This window comes from Coregonus lavaretus (genome assembly GCF_964263955.1).
Source record: "Coregonus lavaretus genome assembly, chromosome: 20".
In the NCBI taxonomy this organism is placed as follows: Eukaryota; Metazoa; Chordata; class Actinopteri; order Salmoniformes; family Salmonidae; genus Coregonus; species Coregonus lavaretus.
The window spans coordinates 28,590,477-28,603,671 of record NC_140007.1 but is presented as its reverse complement, the minus strand read 5'-3'; the positions used below and the strand labels follow the sequence as shown (position 1 = coordinate 28,603,671).

The 13,195-nt window shown below is 41.2% G+C and overlaps 1 protein-coding gene across 1 annotated transcript; it reads right to left on the bottom strand.

Annotated features, from left to right (window-relative positions):
- Positions 1-5,215: 5,215 nt before the first annotated feature.
- smim29 (small integral membrane protein 29) lies at positions 5,216-11,056 on the bottom strand. Its single transcript, XM_084184462.1, has 5 exons — positions 10,982-11,056; positions 9,997-10,312; positions 9,815-9,840; positions 9,006-9,111; positions 5,216-6,362 (listed from the first exon to the last, which is right to left on the bottom strand). Exons 2-5 carry the CDS (start codon positions 10,102-10,104, stop codon positions 6,294-6,296), a joined length of 309 nt encoding a protein of 102 aa, XP_084040588.1. The 5' UTR covers positions 10,105-10,312; positions 10,982-11,056; the 3' UTR covers positions 5,216-6,293.
- Positions 11,057-13,195: the final 2,139 nt, after the last annotated feature.

The window sequence follows — 13,195 nt, the reverse complement described above, 5'->3', positions numbered from 1 at the left end:
TATCTTACTGTAATTTGGTATTTTAAAGACGACTGGCTAGCTACTAGTGAAAGTGTGCTCATTGCCCCCCCCCCCCCCCCCCCTTGGCTCCTCTGTTTTTAAACCGAGCTTAGACAGGTCACTAAAATTATGTGTAAAGTCAGGGAGATCTGTCAGTTTTGCAAACTGTGTTCACTGACTGTAGTCGATTAGCCGGTGTGTTTTATCTTTTTAATAAATCGTACTTCTGGTGCACTGAAATGTTAGCTTTGTTCAGATTGTCATGTGTGTGTTTAGTGACAAAAACTGTGGGTGTTCTCTCCAGGTTGTAATTCCGTTGTAGGCCTTGGTGCGGCTTTGGCACCGTGCTCTTTTCCATGTATACGTGCCTAATGACACCCTATTCCCTTTATAGTGCACTACTTTTGACCAGAGAACTGTTCAAAAGTAGTACACTATATAGGGAATAGGGTGCCATTTGAGGCGCATCATATTCATGTGGAACTCCGGTAATGAAATATATCCATTCACAGCTGCAACTATTTTGACAATGTACAATGCCCTTATGTACCAACATCATCCATGTACATTAATTCATGCAAAGTTGAGATGGGATCATTCTTTTAAATGTACAATGTCTATATTTCTATTGTGCCCTATGACAATTTGTATCCAGAAATGGTCAATAAATACAAGAATGTATCATTTTTCCGGTCATCTCTTGTATGTGTATAGGCCTAACAAAAGTGAGACTAATGTATACTATAGACCTATTACACATAGTTTATCATTGACTTATTACAGCTCTTTCCCCATTTCTCCAATTGTCACTGACGTTATCAAATGATTACAAAGCCTGGACATGTACTCCTCTTTCCATTTTATTTTTGCTTTACTTTACATCCAGACCCTCCGTAAAATGTCCATAATCTCACTGTAAGATATATACAAGTTTACTTCATGGACAGTACAATCAAGCAAAACAATTAATCAGTCTTTTAACAAGTGTGTGAAACCTTGATAACAGTCAAAATTAAATTTAAAATTAGTATTTTCAACAGCAGTCTATATCCTGGATTCTTTCAGAATTTGGCACTGCAATTCCCCAAAGAAACTGTTAATAGTAAGCAGGGTTGCCATGTTTGGAACAGTGCAATGCATTTTACATTTTTACATTTTAGTCATTTAGCAGACGCTCTTATCCAGAGCGACTTACATGAGCAATTAGGGTTAAGTGCCTTGCTCAAGGGCACATCGACAGATTTTTCACCTAGTCGGCTCGGGGATTAGAACCAGCGACCTTTCGGTTACTGGCACAACGCTCTTAACCACTAAGCTACCTGCCGCCCATGTTACGTTGTGTATAGGTCATTGTGATGTTTAATCAAATGCTTTATTATATGTTTAATGTGCATGGGAATTAAATCATAGACTTTATAAATAGTGGAGAGTAATATGTAGCAGTTCGCATTCAGGAGAAAGTCAACTATTCATGTCAAAAGTTTCAATTCCACATTAAAATAAATGGAAATACCTGCTCTACACTGAGTGTACAAAACAAGTCTTTCCATGACATAGACTGACCAGGTGAAAGCTATGATCCCTTATTGATGTCACTTGATGAATCCACTTCAATCAGTGTAGATGAAGGGAAGGAGACAGGTTAAAGAAGGATTTTTATGCCTTGAGACATGGATTGTGTATGTGTGCCATTCGGAGGGTGAATGGGCAAGACAAAATATTGAAGTGCCTTTGAACTGGGTATGGTAGTAGGTGCCAGGCCAAAATCCAGCCAACTTGACACAACTGTGGGAAGCATTTGAGTCAACATGCACCAGCATCCCTGTGAAACGCTTGCGACACCTTGCAGAGTCCATGCCCCGACAAATTGAGGCTGTTCTGAGAAGGGAGGGGTGCAACTCAATATTAGGAAGGTGTTCTTAATGCTTTGTACACAGTGTATATAGCCATGTTTAAATTCTTATCAAGTGGATTCCAACATACTGTAAATACCAGTCAAAAGTTTGGACACACCTACTCACTCAAGGGTTTTTCTTTAATTTTACATTGTAGAATAATAGTGAAGACATCAAAACTATGAAATAACACATATGGAATCATGTAGTAACCAAAAAAAGTGTTAAACAAACCCAAATATATTTTATATTTGAGATTCCTCAGGTGTGCCTTGTTAACAGTTAATTTGTGGAATTTCTTTCCTTAATGCGTTTGAGACATTCAGTTGTGTTGGTAGGGAGGGGGTGTATACAGAAGATAGCCCTATTTGGTAAAAGACCAAGTCCATTATATGGCAAGAACAGCTCAAATAAGCAAAGAAAAATAACCGTCCATCATTACTTTAAGACATGAAGTACAGTCAATACAGAATATTTCAAGAACTTTTAAAGTTTCTTCAAGTGCTATGAAGAAACTGTCTCTCATGAGGACCACCACAGGAATGGAAGACCCAGATATACCTCTGCTGCAGAGAATAAGTTAATTAGAGTTACCAGCCCAAATAAATGCTTCACAGAGTTCAAGTACATTTACATTTTACATTACATTTTAGTCATTTAGCAGACGCTCTTAACCAGAGCGACTTACAGGAGCAATTAGGGTTAAGTGCCTTGCTCAAGGGCACATTAACGTCATTTAGCAGACGCTCTTAGCCAGAGCGACTCACAAATTGGTGCGTTCACCCTATAGCCAGTGGGATAACCACTTTACAATTACAAGTCACAGACACATCTCAACATCTACTGTTCAGAGGGGACTATGTGAATCAGGCCTTCATGGTCAAATTGCTGCAAAGAAACCACTACTAAAAGTCACCAATAAGAAGAAGAGACCTGCTTGGGCCAAGAAACACAAGCAATGGAAATTAGACCTGTGGAAATGTGTCCTTTGGTCTGGAGTCCAAATTTGAGATTTTTGGTTCAAACCACTGTGTCTTTGTGAGACGCAGTGTGGGTGAAAGGATGATCTCCACATGTGTAGTTCCCACCGTAAAGAATGGAGGAGGTGTTATGGTGTGGGGGTGCTTTGCTGGTTACACTGTCTGTGATTTATTTAGAATTCAAGGCACACTTAACAGCATGGCTACCACAGCATTCTGCAGCGATACGCCATCCCATCTGGTTTGGGCTTAGTGGGACTATCATTTGTTTTTCAACAGGACAATGACTCAACACACCTCCAGGCTGTGTAAGGGCTATTTGACCAAGAAGGAGAGTGATGGAGTGCTGCGTCAGATGACCTGGCCTCCACAATCCCCCGACCTCAACCCAATTGAGATGGTTTGGGATGAGTCGGACGGCAGAGTGAAGGAAAAGCAGCCAACAAGTGCTCAGCATATGTGGGAACTCAAATATAAAATATATTTTGATATTTTTAACACTTTAGTTACTACATAATTCAATTTGTGTTATTTCATAGTTTTGATGTCTTCACTATTATTCTACAATGTAGAAAATAGTAAAAAGAAAGAAAAACCCTTGAATGAGTAGGTGTGTCCAAACGTTTGACTGGTACTGTACATGTGCTGATAAGATGATTGATTTCAATGGAAGCCTTCATCCTTCTCATCCTAAATACAGTGGGGGGGGGGGGGAAGTATTTAGTCAGCCACCATTTGTGCAAGTTCTCCCACTTAAAAAGATGAGAGGCCTGTAATTTTCTTCATAGGTACACGTCAACTATGACAGACAAATTGAGAAGAAAAAAAATCCAGAAAATCACATTGTAGGATTTTTTATGAATTTATTTGCAAATTATGGTGGAAATAAGTATTTGGTCACCTACAAACAAGCAAGATTTCTGGCTCTCACAGATCTGTAACTTCTTCTTAAAGAGGCTCCTCTGTCCTCCACTTTTTACCTGTATTAATGGCACCTGTTTGAACTTGTTATCAGTATAAAAGACACCTGTCCACAACCTCAAACAGTCACACTCCAAACTCCACTATGGCCAAGACCAAAGAGCTGTCAAAGGACACCAGAAACAAAATTGTAGACCTGCACCATGCTGGGAAGACTGAATCTGCAATAGGTAAGCAGCTTGGTTTGAAGAAATCAACTGTGGGAGCAATTATTAGGAAATGGAAGACATACAAGACCACTGATAATCTCCCTCGATCTGGGGCTCCACGCAAGATCTCACCCCGTGGGGTCAAAATGATCACAAGAACGGTGAGCAAAAATCCCAGAACCACACGGGGGGACCTAGTGAATGACCTGCAGGGAGCTGGGACCAAAGTAACAAAGCCTACCATCAGTAACACACTACGCCGCCAGGGACTCAAATCCTGCAGTGCGAGACGTGTCCCCCTGCTTAAGCCAGTACATGTCCAGGCCCGTCTGAAGTTTGCTACAGTGCATTTGGATGATCCAGAAGAGGATTGGGAGAATGTCATATGGTCAGATGAAACCAAAATAGAACTTTTTGGTAAAAACTCAACTCGTCATGTTTGGAGGACAAAGAATGCTGAGTTGCATCCAAAGAACACCATACCTACTGTGAAGCATGGGGGTGGAAACATCATGCTTTGGGGCTGTTTTTCTGCAAAGGGACCAGGACGACTGATCCGTGTAAAGGAAAGAATGAATGGGGCCATGTATCGTGAGATTTTGAGTGAAAACCTCCTTCCATCAGCAAGGGCATTGAAGATGAAACGTGGCTGGGTCTTTCAGCATGACAATGATCCCAAACACACCGCCCGGGCAACGAAGGAGTGGCTTCGTAAGAAGCATTTCAAGGTCCTGGAGTGGCCTAGCCAGTCTCCAGATCTCAACCCCATAGAAAATCTTTAGAGGGAGTTGAAAGTCTGTGTTGCCCAGCGACAGCCCCAAAACATCACTGCTCTAGAGGAGATCTGCATGGAGGAATGGGCCAAAATACCAGCAACAGTGTGTGAAAACCTTGTGAAGACTTATAGAAAACGTTTGACCTGTGTCATTGCCAACAAAGGGTATATAACAAAGTATTGAGAAACTTTTGTTATTGACCAAATACTTATTTTCCACCATAATTTGCAAATAAATTCATTAAAAATCCTACAATGTGATTTTCTGGAAAAAATATTCTAATTTTGTCTGTCATAGTTGACGTGTACCTATGATGAAAATTACAGGCCTCTCTCATCTTTTTAAGTGGGAGAACTTGCACAATTGGTGGCTGACTAAATACTTTTTTCCCCCACTGTACATGACATTCACAAATGCAAGGAGGAAAGGAAGGTAACTTAGAGCACATGTAATTCAAGGATGAATCACTGGTCACTTTTTTCTTTAAAGATGTTGGTGGCTGAGGTTTCCTGAGTACTGTATACAGTCAGGCCTACGGCATTCTTCGAATGGGATTATTCCGCTAGAAGAACAATTATCCTGGTGCCCTGTCTTCCCAACAGGACATTTTTAGGGCAGTAGTCACAGCTAAATAGTGGAGAGGAGTGGGTGGGGTAGGGGGAGGTTGGTTGACAAGCTACATTCATTTGCCATCTCTTCTCTCTACACATCCTCCTTCTGATTTCACCACCTTTTCATCATAACATACAGTATCTGGATGATGACGAGGAGGAGGTATTCTTTTGGATGCTTTGATAATGGTATTCAATGTGCCACAAACAGGGAACCAAAACAGTAACTTAAGGACTCAAACTGATTGATTGCATACCTTCTGTGTAACTTCTATGACATTGAAACGTGAGGGACATAGTAAACTAAATTTACACCACTAAAACTAGTAGTACAACGGTAAGCATCCCACCAAATGTCAAGGCTTTGCTAATCTCACTGGTATACTACTACTTAAAAACAGCAACAATAGACATTTAAGGCAAATGTAACACCCCCATGTCTAGTCTGGATTGATGGTACCATCTTAGCTTCAGTAACTCCCACATCATAACACACAAACACAGTTAAAAAAAAACGTGAATAAATAATCTCAAATAAATAAATGTCCACCAGTAGTTAGCCAACATGTCGTGGTTTAGGGTATGGTGCAGCTTTTGGGCACATGGGCATGGCATCAGAGGTTCACAATCACATAATAACCAACCTCCCCTTAGCTTAGAGGCTGACACTGTACAAAGTAAATGCTCCAACAGAGATGATGATGACTGATGATGAGGAGGAGCATGACGGTGGTAATGACAAAGTCTGTGATGATGCGGAAGGCATGACAGGCTGTTCTCCACACTTGTCCATGCTTTTCCTAAATCCCCTTTGTGTTGAATGATTGACAAATCTGGCATCTCAAGGGTTAACTCCACTGATCTGTATGATGTCACAGATCTATGTCCTGCTCCAACACACTCATGCATGGGTATCTTTCATCAACAGGGGACGTTGCTGCTGGTAGGATCGTGCCCAACCCTTCACCACCTGAAGACACAAAGTCACATACTAGATTTCAGATAAACTCAGGCGACAGTCAGATGTTCTTCATTACTGTTGTATATGGCATGCATTTGAAATAAACACTGTGTGCAAATATCTTAAGTGACCCACAAGGTGTGCCTACAGCTGAATTGACTTACACCAGTGTTGGAAACGACACCTCAAGCTCCAACAGATCCAGCTAGGGGAGTTTTTCCCCACGCGGCCGACACGCAATTTATACCGCGCAGAAACGTAAAGTGATAGCAATTCGGGAGACAATATTCTCTGGGAGATAGAAAGGCATCCGACGCGCGGTCAGGATGCTACAAACTCTTTTCACATATAAGCGAGGGTACATAGGTTTATTTTGCAGAGATGCGGTATGACTATCTTTACATTTTTGTCATTTAGGAGACGCTCTTATCCAGAGCAACTTACAAGAGCAATTAGGGTTAAGTGCCTTGCTCAAGGGCACATCGGCATATTTTGCACCTAGTCGGCTTGGGGATTCAAACCAGCGACCTTTCGGTTACTGGCCCCACACCATTAACCGCTAGGTGACCTGCGGTTGACCAAGTTCTCAAATAAATCTCTACATTAGTTAATATCGTCATTCATCAAATATTTTTTAAAGGCAGCATTGATTATCCTACAGCTCCACTTTCAGGACTGATCTTTTATTAAAATATATACAGTACCAGTCAAAAGTTTGGACACACCAACGGTTTTTCTTTATTTTTACTATTTTCTACATTGTATAATAATAGTGAAGACATCAAAACCATGAAATAACACACATGGAATCATGTAGTAACCAAAAAGGTGTTAAACAAATCAAAATATATTTTATATTTGAGATTCTTCAAAGTAGCCACCCTTTGCCTTGACAGCTTTGCACACTCTTGGCATTCTCTCAACCAGCTTCATGAGGAATGCTTTTCCAACAGTCTTGAAGGTGTTCCCACATATGCTGAGCACTTGTTGGCTGCTTTTCCTTCACGCTGCGGTCCAACTCATCCCAAACCATCTCAATTGGGTTGAGGTCAGGTGATTGTGGAGGCCAGGTCATCTGATGTAGGGCGGCAGGTAGCTTAGTGGTTAAGAGCGTTGTGCCAGTAACCGAAAGGTCGCTGGTTCTAATCCCAGAGCCGACTAGGTGAAAAATCTGTCAAAGTGCCCTTGAGCAAGGCACTTAACCCTAATTGCTCCTGTAAGTCGCTCTGGATAAGAGCGTCTGCTAAATGACAAAAATGTAAATGTAAATGTAGCACTCAATCACTCTCCTTGGTCAAATAGCCCTTATACAGCCTGGAGGTCTGTTTTGGGTCATTGTCCTGTTGAAAAACAAATAATAGTCCCACTAACTGCAAACCAGATGGGATGGCGTATCGCTGCAGAATGCTGTGGTAGCCATGCTGGTTAAGAGCTCCTTGAATTCTAAATAAATCATAGACAGTGTCACCAGCAAAGCATCCCCACACCATCAAAACTCCTCCTCCATGCTTCACGATGGGGACCATACATGCAGAGATCATCCGTTCACCTATTCTGCATCTCACAAAGACACAGCGGTTGGAACCAAAAATCTCAAATTTGGACTCATCAGACCAAAGGACAGCTTTCCACTGGTCTAATGTCCATTTCTCGTGTTTCTTGGCCCAAGCAAGTCTCTTCTTCTTATTGGTATCCTTTAGTAGTACTTTCTTTGCAGCAATTCGACCATGAAGGCCTGATTCAAGCAGTCTCCACTGAACAGTTGATGTTGAGATGTGTCTGTTACTTCAACTCTGTGAAGCATTTATTTGGGCTGCAATCTGAGGTGAAGTTAACTCTAATGAACTTATCCTCTGCAGCAGAGGTAACTCTGGGTCTTCCATTCCTGTGGTGGACATCATGAGAGCCAGTTTCATCATAGCGCTTGATGGTTTTTGCGACTGCACCTGAAGAAACTTTCAAAGTTCTTGACATTTTCCGTATTGACTGACCTTCATGTCTTAAAGTAATGATGGACTGTCGTTTCTCTTTGCTTATTTGAGCTGTTCTTGCCATAATATGGACTTTGTCTTTTAACAAATAGGGCGATCTTCTGTATACCACCCTACCTTGTAACAACACAACTGATTGGCTCAAACGCATTAAGAAGGAAAGAAATTCCACAAATTAACTTTTAACAAGGCACACCTGTTAATTGAAATGCATTCCAGGTGACTACCTCATGAAACTGGTTGAGAGAATGCCAAGAGTGTGCAAAGCTGTCATCAAGGCAAAGGGTGGCTACTTTGAAGAATCTCAAATGTAAAATATATTTTGATTTGTTTAACACTTTTTTGGTTACTTCATGATTCCATACGTGTTATTTCATAGTTTTGATGTCTTCACTATTATTCTACAATGTAGAAAATAGTAAAAATAAAGGCAAACTCTGGAATGAGTCCAAACCTTTGACTGGTATTGTATTTTTTTTTTTACAAAGATGAAGCACAAAGCTGCTCCATTTGATACTACTACATTAAATAAAAAGGCCTTTATTTATGCGTGGCCAATGTCGCCATCTAGTGTTTGTAAAAGTGCCACATAGGGAAGGATCTCAGATGTTACTGCAGCCTTTCAATTGATTCATAGACGAAGACGAGAGTGAAATCATACCTTCGTATCTTCCTCTTTCCACAGCATTTCCTGTTCAACTTCATGTAATTCTTCGGAGGGGTCGTAAGTATAGACTGGAAGCAACTGGTGCCGGAGCCTGTCAATTCTGAAACACACAATAGGAAAGGAGTGTACCGTGACATGGTGACCAATGCAAGAAGACAATTTTTTGACATTATTGTAAGATTTCTGTGTATTGTTCAAAAGGAGTTGGCCAATTTAAAGGTGCACTATGCATAAATCACTCCACCATTTTCTGTTTGCTAATATTCTAATAGTTTATTTGACAAAACAAGCAGCCATTGTGTAGAGAATCCTTGTACCATCTAAACCGCTGTGAAATATATTTTCCATAACCAAAAATATTGTATTTTCATCTGTTTAAAGCTGGTGTAATTAACCGAAAGTAAAAGACACAAAAACTCAATTTAAGAGAACCATAGAAATAGCACACATAGAACAGATCTACCGCTTCTTATTTATGTATTTTTATTTTACCTTTATTTAACTAGGCAAGTCAGTTAAGAACAAATTATTATTTACAATGACGGCCTACACCGGCCAAACCCGGAGGACACTGGGCCAATTGTGCGCCGCCCTATGGGACTCCCAATCACGGCCGGTTGTGATACAGCCTGGAATCGAACCAGGGGGTCTCTAGTGACGCCTCAAGCACTGAGATGCAGTGCCTTAGACCGCTGCATCTCTATGTGAATTTGCCAGGTCACCCAAAAAGTTACATAATGTAGCTTTAATAAGTAACCATACACCTGCTGAGAGTAATAAGAAAGAGAATAAAAGGAAGTTACCTTCTCTTCTTGCGCACATACAGCACCTGCAATAAAAAAGATAACTAGTTTAGCTGGTTCAAATAAAAATGCCGGAGTTGTAATGCAGTCCTTTTATAAGCTCTTAAATCAAAAGCTTTAACTCATCAAAGTAGTACTTCTTAACTGTATGCCAACATGTGATGTCCCTGTTAGCCACTCACCACAGCTGCAACTATCCCGATGAAGGTGATCAGGAAGAATGGTACCAACACGGCGCTGACTGCCACATCCCCGTCTATGGTGGCAGGGGGCTGAGTAGTGCTGTTCATTGCATGTGTGTGGGTGGAGGGTGGGTCAGGGGCTGCTAGGCTGTCCCAGCCAGGCTTCAGAAGCAGCAAATCCCCAGTCGGATTGAGAAGTTAGGCGGCAGCAGTCCTCTCCTCAACCAGTTTCCTCCCAGTTGCTTTTGCCTCATCCTTGTTGCTCATGTGACTTCCACATGGTCTCTCCCCTTTAACTAATCAGTGTGAAATCTGCCTGAGAGGGCCAAAAGACCAACAAATATATAATCACATGGTTAGGCATATGAGAAAGAGGGGGAAAAGGCTGAGAAATCTTCACCCAGATTTGATATAGATAGATCAAAGAGCACAGAGTAAATAGTTTCACTCACAACAGCTAGCTATGATGGCAAGCTTTTTTATGGAGGCCTCAAATCTGCTTTCCAGCCACGGTTTCCACGTGAAATGGTAATAGTAGAGAGCATATGACCCATAATAGAAGTCACATTTTACCCATCTGATTTAGCGTTAGCAAACTAATACTCACATTTCTTGCTAAATTATTACAAATAATTTAAAGATTCACACTTGGTTGTATGACGGCTTTGGGTGGCCAAAATCGTGTAGCATAAACCGGGCTTAACCCGATGTTAGGTAACCTAGTAACTAGCTGTATTTCTTGGCTCGTTAAAGTTGTTATGTAAGCAATGTCGTGCGTTTAGCTTGCTGAATTGAGCAGCTCCAGCTAACGTTATGTCACAGATCAACCTGGTAGCACAGCTTTTGGCTTGCGCAGCTCAATTTATTTTTCACTTTGGCGTATTGCAAGTGTCTTAGAAGAGTCCCACTGCAGATAACCATATTGCTAGCTCTAAATTGTGTCCAATTTACCTTAATCAGGAAAGTGGTTGTAATGAAAACTCACCGAATGTTACTCCTCTGTCACTTTGCAGCTAGCCAGGAAGAAAACAAAATAGCCCTTTGATTGACAATCCAAATCACGAACGCAAGGAATGGGCGACGGAGGGATGCAGCTAATGAAGCGTCTCTGGAACAGACAGAAGCTGAGTGCTATGCACCTGATACGTCGGTACGTGTCGCCAAACTCATACTGTACACCATTTAAGGACCGTCAAACCAATTTACCAGATAGTCTTTGGTATATTAGTAGGCCTGTATATTGTGTTAAGTTCAACTACAAATTTTTCTTCTTTTGAGGGTAGTTGTATGGTGGGTTGAGATTTAGTTGTATGGGGTGAAATTGAACGTCAGTGGCCTTAACCTCTATCTCGAGGACCCAGAGTTTTTTTCTGGCCAGGTAATGTGATCAAGAACAACTAAAGACCCCAATCAAATGCAGCAATATTGTTTCATTTTTTACTGGGCATATTGCAGTAGAAATGCCTTTCTGCGCCTTGTTTAGCATGTGGTGGCAGAGTTGGAGTATGCATGCATATACGCTTGAGGGGCTAGGAATGTATGGAGGAAGGAGCGGTGGAAGAGGTAGTGGGTGCAGCAGTGAGAGGGTTGACTCACAGCATTTCCCTCCTTCCAGGAATATAGACAGACGGAATTGCAATAAACAAATTATCAGAACAACTCTTTTGTGCATCCCTCTCCCTCCCTCTCTCCATTGGGCTCTGCTCCACCAATCCCTTCCCCTCGCTAGGCCCTGGAAAACAGAGAACAAGCTCATGTGAACAGATGACTCCATGTCTGGCACAAAGGCAGCCAGTTCAATACCAAGAACTGCAGGCAGACACAATGAGAGAAGGCACAGGGCGGATAATGGACAAAGCTTGGTCAAATTGGGGGGGAAACCAACATGTACATTGTGAACCATAGAGTAAGGAGACCATGGTGACTTATGGTAAACGTTGGGAAAAAGATGTGTCCTTGTTCAGGGATGGAGAGAATGGAGAAAGTAAAGAGCAATCATATTTGGCACTGAGAAAGTTTGTCCTGATGTGAGACCTCCACTCATGTTGGTGCTTGGAAGATGAAATCATCTTTGCACTTGTGGGTCTATGTAAACCTAAATTAATTCAAGGCATGGGCATTTACTGTACATCTACTTGTTGCTCTGCTGTTTATGCGTGTTTTGAATCTAGAACATTTTGATTATTTGGGCAGTTCTAAAGATTCTATCTACTGCGGATTAATTTGTTTTTGTTTATTCAATATATCATTTTTTAAAAATACGATATGTGTTTTCATTAATCATACCTGCTATTTCAATAATGTACAGTGTTTTGTTCAAGGTCAGGGTCCTCTAAGGAAGTCACTTACTGGTAAGTAAGCAGTAGATAAGAATATGTAGTAAAGCTATAAAGAGCTGTAATAAAGATGTTTGATTAGACAAGAATGAATATGGCAAATTATTGTGGAAAAGGGCATGAAAAGTGATTGTTCAAAATCATCTTAACCCGCCACACTCTCTTTCTCTGTCTCTGTCTATTTTTCTCTCTTCCTCTCTCTTTCTGTAGTTGGGGCTTTGAGTGGGAATCCGGTGGATGTGAGTTGTGGGTGCAGCAGCCTCCAGGAATCCTCATTCCAGGAACTGAGTTATTCAATAGGCTCAACAAAAACACACACCGACACACAGGCACAGACTCACTCAGACACATTCAGACACACACACACCTCTGCATTAGTGAAAGATCATATTACTACAGCATAAGCCCCAACCTTCTCTGTGCACAATCACAGTATCTTTCTGCAATGATGTAAGCTGCGAGGGGGAGATTGTTTTTGTACAATAATCATTGAATGTCCACATTGAAATTAAAGGAAAAATCTGAGACACTTCACAAAGAGTCTGTGGTTGAACTGGAGTCAAACAGAAACAGGCTTAATCATTCTGGGAAAGGTAAAAGACTCCCCCCACTCTCTGCAACACACACTCTCTCTCAGTTTCTATGGTTTCCTCAAAGAACACTGCATTTTCCCTGTCTTTATTTTCCTAGAAAGAGCGGTGAGCTCAAGCTGAGCTGAGCAAACAAGGTCAAGGGATTAAGCAAAATACTGTTAAAATGCACTTTTGCTATTCTCAATCATTCTCAAGAGGCAGATACAGAAACAGTTATAAAATAGGCAGTTATAAAATATCACATTTCTATGGCTTATCTAAAAAAATGAG

Excerpts from the sequence above, each read along its gene's own strand:
- smim29 (XM_084184462.1), bottom strand. The coding sequence starts at position 10,104 with ATGAACAGCACTACTCAGCCCCCTGCCACCATAGACGGGGATGTGGCA. Across the intron at positions 9,841-9,996 it reads TCGGGATAGTTGCAGCTGTG|GTGCTGTATGTGCGCAAGAA; the intron begins GTGAGTGGCTAA and ends TTTTTATTGCAG. Across the intron at positions 9,112-9,814 it reads TATGTGCGCAAGAAGAGAAG|AATTGACAGGCTCCGGCACC; the intron begins GTAACTTCCTTT and ends TGTGTGTTTCAG.